We start from the raw sequence: 17,052 nt of genomic DNA, 5'->3' as shown, positions 1-17,052 counted from the left end.
TAGACATAATAAAATGGCATGAATACACAAGTTATAACTAACAGGAAAATATCACTTAATTTCCAGTATATATAATGTGTACCTCCGTTACCTGAAAAGGTATATGTGAACAGGTACACAGGGAGGTGAATATCCAACACCCTCAACGCATGTATTGGATATCCGTCCCCTGAGGCCTCAGCATAAAGACCAGCATAAATTAACACAACACATGCATACAGTAACACAGTGCAACGTTTTAGAATGCCCCAATAAAATGGCTCCCCCTAGGTTTAATACCATAATCAACCCTGCATATAGAGCAGCAGAGCTTGGCAAAAAGGAAAGATTGTAAAAGTTCTTTAGATTCCGGATATCTTCAGCTAGCCTGTAGTTTAAACTGCATTATTTATAATCCACAAGGCAAAAGAGAGAAAAAGGCAAACTGTAGAATAAACGGTACGTTGCTAACTGCTTAACTGAAGAAATATGGCACTTGTAACTTCCTCCTTATGTGTGAGTGTATTACAGTACTGACCTTACAGCACAGGGAACAACAAACCCCAGAGTTTAACTGTATGTTGCTGAGTAGATTCACATCCCTGGAACTACAAGTCTCGCGAGCAATCTTGTAGTAATAACTCATTCAGCAAACAGCGCAATCTACTGAAATGGGCAGGTGCCCTCTCACCACAACAGACTCAGAGGCTGTGAGGCTCCGTCCGGACTCCCCTTCTGATGTCTCAGTCAGACGAGAAGATGGCGCCGCTGCACTGTACCACTCCTTTTGGATGGCTGAAGTGCAGGAAACTTCCAGATGTCCTGATGCTGCAAACCGATCCGCTTGCTGAGCTGGCAGAGCTAAAGTAAAGTACCTCAGAGGCAGCCAATCTGGCTCTCTGCTGTGTAGGCCGCAGCCTCTCATTCCTGGTCATACACAGACCTCCTCCTGACAAGATTTTAATGGCGTCCAGAGAGACTGAAAGATGGCCGCGCTGATCTTTTTATTACTGCTCCCAGCATGCAGTGCTGCGCGCTTTGCATTTTCTGTAATGTCGTTCAGGGCTGATCCAGCTAACAGAGTCACTTCCTCCTCCAGACTACATTGCCCACAATGCTTTGCTGCATTTGCCTTTGCTGGGAAAATGTAAAACTTCTGACTGTAAGGTCAGGATGCAGACACTCAGAATAAATAGCAAGCTAGTGTAGCTTCACCTTTAGCAGTCACCCTGCTGAAAGTGAGGCAGAAGCTGATGAGGTTCAGATAAGATGCCTACTGTGCCAAGGACCAATCCCAGAACTGGGGGGCATTTGCTTAGACTAAATGCCCTGCAACTGACAAGGGAGAAGTGGGGCTGTGTCCCATTGTGTTGGGGGGAGAGAAAGTGTGTCCTATTGCCTGGCAACTGGGACGTGATAGAATAAGACAGCTGGGGCTTCCAGCAGAAGCCTTCTTACATCAAGAATGTGTTTAATACAGTACATGACTTCTTATCCCAGCTGTACCCCCCACTATTTTCCGTGCAGGTGTTACAGGGACAGGAAGTGAGTCAGAATCTCAGAAATGTTAATTCTTCCTCACTCTAAGCAAAACAAAACAAAAGTTGTCTGGACTTAGTATGTAGCTTTGACTTTTTATGGCCCTTAGTGGTGTATGCCTCCTGGAATAACTTTAGCAGGCCATTGCTTCAAAGCAGAACTTTAGTCCACCTCTCGGGTGACTCCATCCCTCAGCACTGCTATTATGGCGCATGTGCAGATGTGCCAATGGACTCTGCTTGTCCTTTTGGGCCCTGGCAGAGCCCGCTGGCACACCTGCACATGTGATTTTTCGAGCATGCACAAAGATGGGGAAGGCTTCGGACATCCCTGGTAGCAGTGTTTGCATATGTGCAGATGGTTGGGGAAGTCAGTGCATGCGCAGATGTGCCGCAGGGCTATTTTGGGACCTAAAGTCCTGCAGTTCATGGGGCAGGGAGTACCAAATGTAATTCTCGCCTAGGTGTGTTGTGGACGTTTTATTATGTGTGTTTTATAGATTGTCATCTGTCTCCCTGTGTCTGATTTAACCAAGGAGCACTCTAGCAGAGTGCACTTGGGTTGAATCGGGACCGGCGGTAAAACTGTCAGTATGAAAACCTTCTCATGGGCTTGGAGACGTGTTCTCTGTGTGTGTGGGCGTCTTTCCGGTTTATAAGTATCAAGCGCAATGCTCTGGGCTTCTTGCCTTCAAATGTCTATGCACATTAGAGAAGCTAAGTCCGCATAACGAGAGAAACATGTTATATCTCTGTTGTGGCTACCCTATCCCTTTTGGATACATATCTGCTTTAATAAGAGGACATTGATATCTGCCTTGTTAATGTTCTTGTACCGTATATTGACAACACCAGTAGCAATGTCCCTGCACATCTTCTCAAGCCTGTAAGAACAAGTAGAATGATCTCACTAGATACTGGTTACTCTGAGCAGTATTGAGTGGGCTCCATGCTGACCATGATGGTGGATGCCCTCCCCTTTAGTGTAGTCATTTCTTGTGTAGTCATTTCCTGTGATGTCATTTTGCATGGAGGAAGCGATTGGCTCTTGGGGCCATGACTTCCTGTTTATCATTTCCTTTTGTTGCCGATGAATAAAGGTGCCTTTGCTCCTGAGGGCAAGGCAGGGGACCGATGGAGCTGAGGATGTAAGATGGTGGTCATGTCTGTGTTACTTGGGATGATACGGGAAACATGGACATAGTAAGGCTGAAAGGGTGCTTAATAGCGCAGGAGACGGATTACGCATAGCGTATAGTGGAATTTCCACAACAGGTGAGAAACGTGGACGTGCTGCTTTGGAGCACAAATACATTACTTTGTTAAAAAAAAATAAAAATTAATGTCCATTTATAGGAAGGAGTGGGGGGGAGCTGTCAGGGCAGCACAACATGACCTTTAGGGTAAAGGTCCGCTTAAAATTTGCTCCCTGGAGTTGCACTTTAATAACAATGGGCCTTAGCTATTCAAGTGTATGCAACAAGAACTGTCTGTGTAGCTGAGCTCCCAGAATGTGATTAGCACTGTACTTCTTGTACTGTCACCCCACAGGTACAGAAATGGAAGACATCCCCTCCCCTCCAGCGAGGATCATGAAAAATCCTGCCTCCGTTGGCTCCTCCCATATCTCAGGACACACCAACCTCTTCCAGCCATCCGGCCAGAAAATCTCAGAAAACAACGGTTCAGTGATGAAGGGCCAGAACCCGACTCCAACAGGCTCCCCGCACCTGCCTGCCATGCATATGCCTTTACCTTCCAGCCGAGTCATTGAGGAACTCCACCGGGCGCTGGCCACCAAACATCGCCAAGACAGGTGAATGCATATACAATGCAAGACATGTCTGTAAGATAGTTAAGGGAATCTATGGGGATATAAATAGGGGGGGGGGGGGGGGGTGCCATTACTTATTTGGTGTTTAAAGGGGCAGGTTCTGGACAGTTATCCTGATTGCACTACTTATTGCTTCACTGACCTGGAACAAGCATGCAGGACAGGAGGTCATACTCCCTTGACTTCACTGCCTGCATGCTCATTGCAGGTAATTGATTCATACTTATTATTTTTGCATATTTTAAGTTTCAGGCAGGTGTGAATGTTGTAAAGTAATAATGCTTTCAAAATATATATCAATTGTTTATTTTTATCAATTTACAAAATGCAAAATGAGCAAACAGGAGAAAAATCTAATTTAAATCCAATATTTGGTGTGACTACCCTTTGGCTTCAAACCAACATCAGTTCTTACACTTGCACACTTTGTACACTCGCACAAAGTGAGGAACTTTGTAGGGATATTGCCTCTACACACGATCAGACATTCCGACAACAAAACCGTGGATTTTTTTCCGATGGATGTTGGCTCAAACTTGTCTTGCATACACACGGTCACACAAATGTTGTCGGAGATTCGATCGCCAAGAACGCGGTGACGTACAACGCGTACGACAAGCTGAGAAAAATGCAGTTCAATAGCTAGTGCAGCTCTTCTGCTTGATTCCGAGCATGCGTGGACTTTTGTGCGTCGGAATTTCCAACAACAACGTTGTCGGAAAATTTGAGAACCAGCTTCCAAACATTTGTTGTCGGAAATTCCAACAGCAAATGTCCAATGGAGCCTACACACGGTCTGACAACAAGCTCACATCGAACATTTGTTGTCGGAAATTCCGACCGTGTACGCGGCATTAGAGTCAGGTGTATAATTAACCAGTTATACTAAGCAGGTGCTAATCATCATCCATTTCATATGTAGGTTGAAATGCAGTCATTAACTGAAACAGAAACAGCTGTGTAGAGGGCCTAAAACTGGGTGAGAAACAGCCAAACTCTTCAACTCTAAGGTGAAGTTGTGGAATACAGTTTTATGTCAGTGGTAGGCCAAGGAAACGTAATGCAACAGATGAAAGCACATCATGTTTACTTCCCTTTAACAGAAGATGTCTAGCAGTGCCATCTGCACAGAACTGGCGGACACCAATGGGACCCAGGTACACCCATCTACTGTCTGGAAAAGTCTGGCCAGAAGTGGTCTTCATGGAAGAATTGGGGCCAAAAACCCATACCTCCGATGTGGAAACAAGACTAAGCATCTCAACTATGCATAAAAACATAAGGAACTGGGGAGCAGAAAAATGGCAGCATGTGCTCTGGACTAATGAAGCAAAATAGCAAGGTAGTTTGTTCGCCGAATGACTGGAGAGCAGTACAATAATGAGTGTCTGCAGGCAACAGTGAAGCATAGCGGGGTTTCCTTGCAAGTTTGGAGTTGAATTTCTGCAAATGGAAATGGAGATTTTGGTTTCGATTAATAGTGTCCTCAATACTGAGAAATACAGGCAGATAATTCTCTGTCATGCCATACCATCAGGGAAGGGTGTGATTGGCTGCAAACGACCCCAAACACACAGCCCATGCCGTTAAGAACTATCTTCAGTATAAAGAAGAAAAAGGAATCCTGGAAGGGATGGTTTGGCCCCCACAAAGCCCTGATCTCAACATCATCAAGTCTGTCTGGGATTACATGAAGAGACAGGAAGATTTTAGGAAGCCTACATCCACAGAAGATCTGTGGTTAGTTCTTCAACATATCTGGAACAACCTACCTGCTGAGTTCTCTCAAAAACTGTGAGCAATTGTACCTAGAAGAATTGATGCTAGTTTGAAGTCAAAGGGTGGTCACACCATGTATTAATTTGATTTGGGTTTCTCTTCTGTTCTTTTACTTTCCATTTTGTCAATTGTTAAAAAATAAACTATTAACACTTCTATTTTTGAAAGCATTCTTAACCACTTCACCCCCGGAAGATTTGGCTGCTGAATGACCAGGCCATTTTTTGCGATTCCGCACTGCGTCATTTTAACTGACAATTGCGCGGTCGTGCAATGTTGTACCCAAACAAAATTGACGTCCTTTTTTCCCCACAAATAGAGCTTTCTTTTGGTGGTATTTGATCACCTCTGCTGTTTTAATGTTTTGCACTATAAACAAAACAAAAGCAACAATAATGAAAAAAACGCATTTTTTACTTTTTGCTATAATAAATATCCCCCAAAAATATCTAAAAAAACACATTTTTCCTCAATTTAGGCCGATATGTATTCTTCTACATATCTTTGGTAAAAAAAAAAAAAAAATCGTAATAAGCGTATATTGATTGGTTTGCACAAAAGTTATAGCGTCTACAAAATAGGAGAGTTTTATGGCATTTTTATTATTTATTTTTTATTAGTAATGGCGGCGATCTGCGATTTTTTATTGTGACTGCGACATTATGGCGGAGAGATCGGACACTTTTGATACTATTTTGGCACCATTGTCATTTATACAGCGATCAGTGCTATAAAAATGCACTGATTACTGTGTAAATGACACTGGCAGGGAAGGGGTTAACCACTAGGGGGCGATGAAGAGGTTAAGTGTCCTAGGGAGTGATTCTAACTGTGGGGGGGCTGGGCTACAAGTGACACGACAGTGATCACTGCTCCCGATGACAGGGAGCAGTGATCTCTGTCCTGTCACAAGGCAGAACGGGGAATGCCTTGTTTACATTAGCATCTCCCCGTTCTGCCTCTCCGTGAGACGATCGCGGGCACCCGGCAGGGACCCGCGGCCGCGTAACGGAGCACGCGGCCAGGGCGCGCGCGCCGGCACGGCGGCAATTTCAAAGAGACGTGCAGGTATGCTCATTTGCGCAGCCGTGCCATTCTGCCGACGTAAATGTACATGCGGCGGTCGGCAAGCAGTTAATTTACAGCATTTTTCACACCTGCCTAAAATTTTTGCACAGTAATGTATTCAGAGTCTTCAGGTTGGTCACGTGACACGCTGGGTCCTATTCCTTTTCCAGTGGTTCTCCAGATGCAGAGATCATTGCTGATGGCAGTGCTGCTATCTACATGAATATAGTGTGAATAATGGGCACTGTCATGGCGTACCCTCAATGGGCAGGCCAATGGCACCCTGCAGTCACAGTATCAACTCAGTCTTATAGGTTGAGTGATCTTGGATGTCTTTTTTACCAGACGACTGAGGACATTTTGTGGTCAAAAGAAGTACTGCATAGGACATCTTCAGAGTAAAGGTGAGTATTGCAGCCTAAGCTTTTTATTTTTTAAATCTGCTAGGAAACTATGCTAATTTAAAATAATTTTTCTCAGAGCTGGGCTTTAAATATATCTTATTAGTCACTCTCTGGGAATAACAACAATTTTCACTACTAACACTCTCATATTTGTTGCCTGATTTATTTCTCCAGCTTTCACAGTCGGGAAGTGAAGTCTTCTCCGAAGAAGAGGGTGGAGTTTCGAACCTCAAGGCCCAACAGCATGGACAAGAGCAGAGACAGCTCCACGGAGAGCGACTGCGAGAACAAGTGCGGCTCAGTAAAAGAAGCGGAGGAAAACAAAGAAAACTTGATCAGGGATTCCAGCCATAAAGACAACGTGCTGTTATATGAGGATGAAGATGAACTCAACAGCTCTGTTATCTCTGGTGAGAACAAAAAAAAAATTTGTACAACACTTACACCCAAATTACATGTTTTTGTCCATTCTGAATCATCAGTGTTTTCCCCTTTTCTCCCTTCTGAACAGAGCTGTGTGTATGTGTGATGGGGTGCATAGCAAAAACATTAAAGAACCCCCTGCTTCTCTAATCGTCATCCCTAATTACCAGTCCAAAACTGTATTTTAGGGCATGGCAGCCCACTTTTATTTAAAAGCAAGTCAAAGTTCATACAGATATGTCTTTGCAGTAATGGTGAGAATCCCCTGCATGGGAAGATCTAACATCCAGCCTCTTGGCTCTCTTGTGGCAGCTCTACTGCTCCGAGTACCTCTGCAGGGTCTTCCTGGCCATCAAACACCTTTTGGTCTTCCTGACCATCAAACACACCCCAGTGTTTATCTATCTTAGCTCTGCGTCTTTCCTTGCAGCTCCCTAGCTGCGCTTGTCCCTCTTGGACTCTCTCTCAGGGTTTGACTTTGGTCTCTCCCAACCTGGACAGTATGGTGCACCAGCATCTCATGGCTCCCTTCACACACTGACCTCCTCGAGTGACCTTGGTCTGTCCCAGCCTGGACAGTATGGTTCACCAGCATCTTATGGCTCCCTTCACACACTGACCTCCTCGAGTGACCTTGGTCTGTCCCAGCCTGGACAGTATGGTGCACCAACATCTTATGGCTCCCTTCACACACTGACCTCCTTGAGTGACCTTGGTCTGTCCCAACCTGGACAGCATGGTGCACCAGCATCTCATGGCTCCCTTCACACACTGACCTCCTCGAGTGACCTTGGTCTGTCCCAACCTGGACAGTATGGTGCACCAGCATCTCATGGCTCCCTTCACACACTGACCTCCTTGAGTGACCTTGGTCTGTCCCAACCTGGACAGTAATGTTGCACCAGCATCTCATGGCTCCCTTTACACAATGACCTCCTCGAGTGACCTTGGTCTGTCCCAACCTGGACAGTATGGTGCACCAGCATCTCATGGCTCCCTTCACACACTGACCTCCTTGAGTGACCTTGGTCTGTCCCAACCTGGACAGCATGGTGCACCAGCATCTCATGGCTCCCTTCACACACTGACCTCCTCGAGTGACCTTGGTCTGTCCCAACCTGGACAGTAATGTTGCACCAGCATCTCATGGCTCCCTTTACACAATGACCTCCTCGAGTGACCTTGGTCTGTCCCAACCTGGACAGTATGGTGCACCAGCATCTCATGGCTCCCTTCACACACTGACCTCCTCGAGTGACCTTGGTCTGTCCCAACCTGGACAGCATGGTGCACCAGCATCTCATGGCTCCCTTCACACACTGACCTCCTCGAGTGACCTTGGTCTGTCCCAACCTGGACAGCATGGTGCACCAGCATCTCATGGCTCCCTTCACTCACTGACCTCCTCGAGTGACCTTGGTCTGTCCCATCCTGGACAGCATGGTGCACCAGCATCTCATGGCTCCCTTCACACACTGACCTCCTTGAGGGGGTGGGGGCCCAGTGCTCTAATTCTGGCTCCAGTATGAAGCCAGCACACATCTGAGCCATTAGTGTGCCTGCTTCTCTCAAAATCTGGCATAAACTACCATTTTACCGAGTAGCACTGCCTGGGTCACCCTGCTACAGTAGATTCAACCTCTCCATTTGTACCTGGGACCAATGTCACAAGTCTGAAAGTGATGAAAAATCCAAAATGGGAGTGTTTAGAAAATGTAACAAAACCTTTCTATGGGGACACCTTTTCTAGTGGAAACTGTCTAAGTAGGGAATTGCTCTCATTTTGGGGAGATTTCCTCTTACTTCCTGTTGTATCCCCAGGACAGGAAATGGAGAGCAATCTCCCTAATGGGATGCAGACTGCAGAATATAAACTCACAGGTGTTTAACCACTTCAATACAGGGCACATCACCTCTTCCTGCCCAGGACAATTTTCAGCTTTCAGTGCTCTCACATTTTAAATGACAGTTGCGCAGTCATGCGACGCTGTACCCACACTAGATTTTGACCATTTTCTTCCCACAAATAGAGCTTTCTTTTGGTGGTATTTGATCACCACTGGGTTTTTTATCTTTTGCTAAACAAACTAAAGAAGAACAATTTATTTTTTTTTTTTACGTTTTTCTTCGTTTCTGTTATAAAATTATGTTTTTTCCTTCACTAACGGGCACTGATGAGGCAGGACTGTTGAGTTGGCACTCATAAGGTGGCACTGATGAGGAGGCACTAATGTGTAGAATTGATGGGCACTGATAGGCGGTACTGATATGCGGCACTGATGGGCACTGATAGGTGGCACTGACAGGCACTAATAAATGGCACTAATAGGCAGGCCTGATTAGGAGGTACTGACAGTCGTTACTGATGGGCACTGATTGGCATCTGTGAAAGGCACTGACAGACGTTACTGATGGGCCCTGATTGGCACTTTGGGCACAGACTGGCACTTTGGTGGGCACTGACTGGCATCTAATGGGCACTGATTGGCAGCTGTGATTTGCACCTCTGATGGGGGCTGTGCTGATAATCAATGCGCTGATTATCAGCGCAGACCCCTTTCTGACAGACAGGAGAGCCACCGACTGTCTCTTCCTGTCAGCAAGAACCAAGGAAAGCCAATTACTGGTACTTCCTGGTTACCGCTGTGATTGCTCACAGTTGATCACGTGGTAAAGAGCCTACATTATAGATTCGTTATCACAATCGGAGATGCGGTATGTCAGAGTGACACACAGCACCACCGATCGCCCCGCCCCCACGGGCACGCAATTTCGACTTATCCTGCTGGACGTCATATAACATCCAGTCAGGATAACAGGGCCTCATTGAGGATGTCAATGGGGTGGGCAGGAAGTGGTTAAGGTCTGGTTCACACTGACGTGACTTCAAAAGTGACTTGAGTCGCACTGCTTCACATGACAAAGAAAATAACATCATCTGCTGCAATGCGATTTTGGAAAGGGTCCAGTGCTACTTTGGTGCGATTTACAATATGATTTGGCCCCATAGAATACAAAAAACCACATCCAAAACGCAACCAAAATTGCATCAAAATCACACTACATAATCGCACTGCAAATCGTGTCAACATCGCATTGCAGTAGTGTGAACCAAGCCTTAGCCATTCCCTACTTTATCAAAACAAAAATAAACTTACCTGCCTGCCCACAGTCTTCTTTAAAATGTAGAATGAGCTGTGTGCTGGGATGACAGGACAGCATCTCTTGCTGGCAGATCAAGATGGCCAAAGACTAGCACTTGAAATAAGTCCGGACGTAGATGCCAGCCAGGGATCTTGTAGATGTCATATAGTTGGAGCAGAGGTAAGCATTGCAGGCTTAGGGCCCTTTCAGACGGAGCGGAACGCGGCAAGCGGATCTGCCTGCTCAGCGGAGAATCTCTCCGCAGATCCACGCTGAGCAGGCGGATGACAGGTCCGTGTCCGCTCCACTATGCAGAGCAGACACAGCCTGCTGTTCTCTATGGGACAGTCGGATGGAACCAGCTGTTTGTCTGTTTCCATCAGACTGTCATCCGATCCACCAGACGGATGGGGAACGGGATCCATCCCTCTGTTTTTAGCAGACCGGGTGTCAGCAGACATATAGTGGTCTGTTTGGCTCCGCCTGTAAAATGGACAGGTGGACACAATCGGTCCACTCTTATGAAAGGGGCCTTCAAGTGATTGTAAAGGCTTATGCTTTTTTTTTAATAATAAACATGTCATATTTACCTGCTCTGTGTAGCCCGATCCTCTTCTTCTGTGGTCCCCCGCTGGTGCTCTTGGCTTCTCCTCCCTTCCATTTGCTATGGCAGACTCGTGCGTGCTCAATCCTGAGTCGTGCTGTGTATCTATTGGCACACACACAGCGTGGCTTGGCCCTGCCCCCCCACTCCCTCCTCACAGGATTTGATTGACAGCAGCAGGAACCAATGGCTCTCACTGCTGTCTCTGATTCCTGTGAAGAGAGAGCAGCACAGTGCAGGATCGGGATTGAACGTAATTATTTAGAGGGGGCAAAGAATACATGAAGGTAAAAAACCTTTAGCCTTTACAACCACTTTAGGTTCCACATCACATTGTAGATAGATCAGTTTGGCACACATTTATGAAGAAATGTCACAAACAGGTTTCTCAGTTGTCATAGTTAAAGTGGAAGTAGCGCCCACACTTTTTTATTTTAGGAGAGATATTGCATGTCTTTACAAAGTGCCAGCATGCTCACATTCTAAATTTAGACTTTAGTTCCATTTTAAATCACTTCAAACTGGAACAAACTGCCTCTAGACCCGCTCAGTGTCCCAAACTAATGCAGTTCCATCTTTTACCACAAGAGGGAGTAGATAACTACAGGTACATTTATTTATTTCTAAATGTATAAGGCTTTGCTCACAGTGAGCATCCATCGCCAGCGTTTTCTGAGGAGTGTTCAGTCTGTGGATGGAATGCTTTTTAGTGGACAGGCATTGCCCAAATGCCACATCAAACATTTATACCTCTGTCTTGCAATTTGCCAAAATCTGATATGTATATGTATTTATGTACAGTGCCTTGAAAAAGTATTCATACCCCTTGAAATTTTCCACATTTTGTCATGTTACACTCAAAAATGTAAATGTATTTTATTGGGATCGTATGTGATAGACCAACACAAAGTGGCACATAATTGTGAAGTGGAAGGAAAATGATAAAATGATTTTCAAGATTTTTTACAAATAAATCTGTGAAAAGTGTGGCTTTTCATTTGCATTCAGCCCCCTTTTACTCTGATACCCCTAACTAAAATCTAGTGGAACCAAGCACTCACTCACGGAAGGATTCCTTATGGTGTAAACTACACAGTAACATGTAACAGCAATTGTTTGCTCATTGCATCAACTGCATTCACCAAGTCACTGTTGTGTAGCTTATACCATCGAGAACCCTTGTTTCCATAAGTAAGCAATTTGTGTCGTTCCCCCCCCCCCCCCCCCCCCCCCCCGGACACAGCTGATCACAGATCGGGGTAAAGAGCCTATGTCATAGGCTTTTTACCCCAATCTGTGATCAGCTGTGTCCGGGGGACACAAATTGCTTATGTCATAGGCTCTTTACCATGCGATGAGCTGTGTCCAGTCACAGCTGATCATGATGTAAACACAAGCCGGTTATTGGCATTCCTTTCCTCATGCTGACAGCGTGAGGAGAGGAGAGCTGATAACCAGCTTGTGTGAAAGGGACATCTACACCAATAATCAGGGCACTGCAGTCCCAACAGTGCCCACCAGTGCTACCAATTAGTGCCCACCAGTGCTACCAATTAGTGCCCACCAGTGCTGCCAATTAATGCCCACCAGTGCTGCTAATCAGTGCTCATCAGTGTTGCCAATCAGTGCCTCCTCTTCAGTGTCATCTATCAGTGCCACCTACCAGTGCCCTTCAGTGTCGCCTATCAGTGCCCCTCAGTGCAGCCTCATCAGCGCACATCAGTGAAGGAGAAAAATTACCGGTTTGCAAAATTTTATAACAAAAACTTTTTTTTTTTTTTCAAAATTTTCTGTCTTTTTTGATTTATTTAGCAAAAAAAAAAAAAACCAGCGGTGATTAAATACCACAAAAAGAAAGCTCTATTTGTGTGAAAAAAAAAGATATAAACATTTCATATGGGTACAATGTTGCAAGCTGAAAATTGGTCTGGGCAGAGAGGGAGTGTCCTCTAAAAAATATGGAGGCTGTGATTGCTGGCTTTCCTCTTATAATATTAGTTACCTGACTCTGGTTTCAATACATTTAAGTCAGTCTCGAAATGAGAATACAGCAAAGGAAAGTCAGATTTTTTTCGTGTTTTTTGTGTGTGTGTGCATTGACTTAAAAGTATTGAATCTGTAGAAAACTGTGACAGCCATTGAACTAGAATTTTCCAGAGGCCAGCAATGTCCACCCCCGATTTACTGATCACTGGTTTATTTGTGTATCGGAGAAGGATTCTGCAGACCATCTTAGATCAAGAACTTGCGAGTTTCTCGGAATAGTGAATTCAATTAGGGATATCAAAATTTCATTGCTAATGTTGACAATCATTTTTCTTTCTCTATTGGGGCTAATTCTCTTTCTTCCTTTTAGGCACTTTGCCTAGAAAGTACAAAAAGGAATTGTTAGCGGTAAAGCTGAGGAATCGACCCAGCAAGCAAGAATTGGAAGACAGGAACATCTTCCCGCAGAGGACCGATGAGGAGAGGCAGAAGATAAGAGAGCAGATTGAAATCAAGCTTTCAAAGTAAGTGAGTGTGTACAAGTGGGGAAGGAGTCTGTATAACGAATGTTCGGAATAATGCAGGATTTCTACGGTGACTACTGATCTACGTTGCTCTAGATATTTACTGGGATGGAGCTAGAGGCTTTCTTTTTCAAGGTGGAACACTCAGTAAGGCATTTAGGTGGTTAGAAGGAAGATATATGGAAGATCCCGCACACAGTCCAAGGTTCCAAAACATTTTACATATCCATACAAAGGCATACAGCTAAAAGCCTGAGATGATTAAGACCCTTTTTTTAGGGTTGAAACATGTCAGCTTTTTGCCTCTGTATGGATAAATGTTTGGTTTTTGTTTTGGAAACTTGGACTGTGAGCAGAATCATCCATATATACTCTGCAGCTTGGGTCAAGGAAGTCTTCATATATACTCTGCAGCTTGGGTCAAGGAAGTCTTTCCCAGCACCGGTGCTCTCCTTCAGAACAGAGGACAGCGGAGGTGGAGCAGGTATACTTTTTGTATATCCATTGGTTAGAGGGAGGCTATTATTGATACTCATTTTGAGTCATTGTATCAAAAAAACAAACAAAAAAAAGTATGGCTGCTGCCATTGTCAAGAAAACAAATATTGTACCTCTAGTTGGGATTTTTAGGGCAATGTAGTGATCAGAAAATTATTAAGTTAAAAGTCAATTTTTATTAGTACAAAAGCAAATAGAATACAAGTGAAACATACAAATACATATTTTAACTGAGTGTTTTTTAAGAAAAAGGCATCAGATACATGAAAACAAGTGATGCATCCTACTGCTAAATATAAACACCATCCAAGTTGATACGATGGCGTCCGAAAGCAGATTTCCAACGCGTTTCAACTTTATTATCAAAGCAAAGTCTTCCTCAGGGAAGGATTGCATCACATTCTAAAATTTCAGAAAACAACATAATTACTGGTGATATACATACATACATATCGCCTGTATCTAGAAAAACCGCATTTTTGTTGAAAAATAACAAATGCGACTTACATTGGAACATGTAGCTACAAAAAATGCTTTCGCAGTGCTGGCAGGGAACCTAGTCACCAATTTGTCTGAACCGCTTATTATCCTCTACGGGACGGCCTGGTATGCTTTAGAAAAAGACCGATATTCGGCAGCCATAAATAGCAAATAGGCTGAAAGACATGAATGGAACTTAAATAAGAATTTAAATTTAAAGGAAATATATATAAATCAAAAAATAAGAATATTGGTAGTTATTAGGGAACTCTGTCTCCCAAAATAACCACCAAGTAGGAAAGTTCCCAGTCAACATACCTTAAGTTTTGTTGTATAGCCTGTGCAGGTAAAATTCCCATTTATAGGTGACAGGGAGCTCTGGTCCTAGAGTTCCTCTCTTATGGAAAGCCAGTTGTGAAATGCTGCCCTTGGCTGTCCCTGGCGTCCTAATATAGGGGATATGGGCGTGGTTATGTGGTGGGCATGGCCCAGATCAAGGAGTGATTTCCTATTGATTGGTGCAGTGTAGGGGGCGTGGCCTAGATTGGCCGCCGTCACTTGTCAGAACACCTCCTTTTAAGGTAAATAGAGAGAGAACGTTATCTCCCTTCTTTGTTGTCTGGGTGACGGATGCCTCCAGGCTAGCATGGGCTGCAGGGGAGCGTCTCCCAGTTCTCATGGCTGTCTAGGCAACGGGCGCCTCCCTCCATGCTTCCCCCACCGCAACGTCAAGCCCTCCTCCTTCTGTGTGTGCTACGGAGTGTGGGCGCGGTGTCATGGGGAGGAGGAGAGGCGCGTCTGGTTGCCGAGGCAACTCTTAATACAGGAAGTGTTTCAGTGTGTGTGGCGTCGGAATCACAAGACTCCGGCGTTCACACACTTAAGCAAGGAAAAAGAAGGATAAATAAATTGTACTGTGTATAGCGCTATGTAGCGCTGTTATTAGTTTATTTGTGGCGCACAGATCATCAGAGCAAGGAAAGGCTGGTGTCTGTCAGATTTCAAAAAAAGCATTTTAAGCCCTAAATGGTGCAAATGTATACAATGGAGGCTTTTTAAGCCCTGATCAATGTAAAAATGTATAGTTTTATTGATGTCATTATTATAAAATTGCTATTTTATTGAATCAAAAAGAGGAGGATTGTATATTTACAGCCCACCTATATTGACTCCTTTTAGACTAAGAGATGGTAAATTACATTTCACATGAATAAGAGCTATAGATACACTCTATTTTATCTGGAATATGCTCAGAACCACCTACCACGATTTGTCTGACACCAACTGACCGAAACCCACATTAGGACTTATAGCCACCGACACAGTGGGAAAACTCCCCTGGCACCAAAAAAAAAAAAAAAAAAAAAAAATTAAATTTTTTCCTTAGTGTCTTTGGGGTGTAAGGGCCATGATAAAAAAAACATCATCATGACCCCCCCTGTGCCGGGTAGGGACAAAAAAAGCGGAAAAGACGACAATAGTGTTCATAGCCCCCGCCCCAGGACTGGGAAGCAAAATATGGAAAAGTTGCTACATGTCAATGCCTCTATACTAGCAATGATCAAAGCAACAATTGTATTAAACAAAATACATATATAGTTTAATTAAGAGTTGTTGTAAAAATACATAAATAAAAACTCCTCTATACAGTTTGACCGGATGGGGTGCAGAAAAACCTGGCTTTCCAAGACATATGACCCTCAGTTAGGGAATCCTATCAAAGGATCATTAGCCTGGTATATTATAGATGGACCCATTAACGTCTCCATGTATGGGTGCCCCTGATGGCTTTGATTAAAGCAGCCATGGGGTGAGATACCCATTATGGAAGGTAGGAAAAAGCAGAAAAACCCCCAGATGACAGTATGGTGAGTTGTTGATTAGTCGGTTTTCCCCGAACTAAAACCCTCCAAAAATGGTCTAAAGCTTTCAGTCTCATTTAGACCTGGGGGGGTAGTGGCCCTAAGGTACCTTATCCAGCGCATTTCCCGCTGGAGGAGGACCTTTTTCCAGTCCCCCCCCCTAATTGGCAAATGAATTCTATCCAGAACTGTAAAGTTCACAGAGGGTAGCCGATAATTATAATATCTGGCCACATGCCTCCCCAATGGTAAGTATAATCTGCTTTCGGACGCCATCGTATCAACTTGGATGGTGTTTATATTTAGCAGTAGGATGCATCACTTGTTTTCATGTATCTGATGCCTTTTTCTTAAAAAACACTCAGTTAAAATATGTATTTGTATGTTTCACTTGTATTCTATTTGCTTTTGTACTAATAAAAATTGACTTTTAACTTAATAATTTTCTGATCACTACATTGCCCTAAAAATCCCAACTAGAGGTACAATATTTGTTTTCTTGAAATAATAGGGGATGATGGCAATGACACACCCAATCCTCTGAGTCATATACTTGTGGCTGCTGCCATTGTTAGCTTATTTTTAAAGGTTCAAGCCCCGAGGCTGTCATCTGGATCTTTTCGTTATTTCTGAAGTAGCTGAAATGAAACAAACATGTTGTTATAGGATTATTATTAAAGGGAGCTTTTCTTTTAACTTTAGGTTGATCCATGTTTTAATGAAAATATAAAAGTGGCACATCCTCTGAGAAACAGAGTTTTTTGGTATCACTTATGGAACAGAGCCCTCATTCGTGGTTATGCTGTTCCCGCATGCTGGTTGGCAGGCAGTGCGAGCAGAGCAGTATCCATTATGTGTTAATCCACACCTCACTGTTCATGATGTTATCTCTCAGCACGAGTCAGTACTGCTGATCTGTGAATGACCTT

The 17,052-nt window shown here is 44.1% G+C and overlaps 1 protein-coding gene across 5 annotated transcripts in view; it reads left to right on the top strand.

Annotated features, from left to right (window-relative positions):
• The window catches only part of PHACTR3 (phosphatase and actin regulator 3), a 295,682-nt gene that overhangs the window by 141,612 nt on the left and 137,018 nt on the right, over positions 1-17,052 (top strand). For all 5 annotated transcript variants that reach the window (XM_073607543.1, XM_073607548.1, XM_073607547.1 and 2 more), the window contains 3 exons: positions 3,069-3,333; positions 6,777-7,012; positions 13,130-13,283. In XM_073607543.1, coding sequence (XP_073463644.1) covers positions 3,069-3,333; positions 6,777-7,012; positions 13,130-13,283 — 655 coding nt within the window. The remainder of the gene's footprint in view (positions 1-3,068; positions 3,334-6,776; positions 7,013-13,129; positions 13,284-17,052) is intronic.

This window comes from Aquarana catesbeiana, linkage group LG12 (assembly GCF_042186555.1).
Source record: "Aquarana catesbeiana isolate 2022-GZ linkage group LG12, ASM4218655v1, whole genome shotgun sequence".
Lineage (NCBI taxonomy): Eukaryota > Metazoa > Chordata > Amphibia > Anura > Ranidae > Aquarana > Aquarana catesbeiana.
This window is presented reverse-complemented; position numbering and strand designations above follow the sequence as displayed.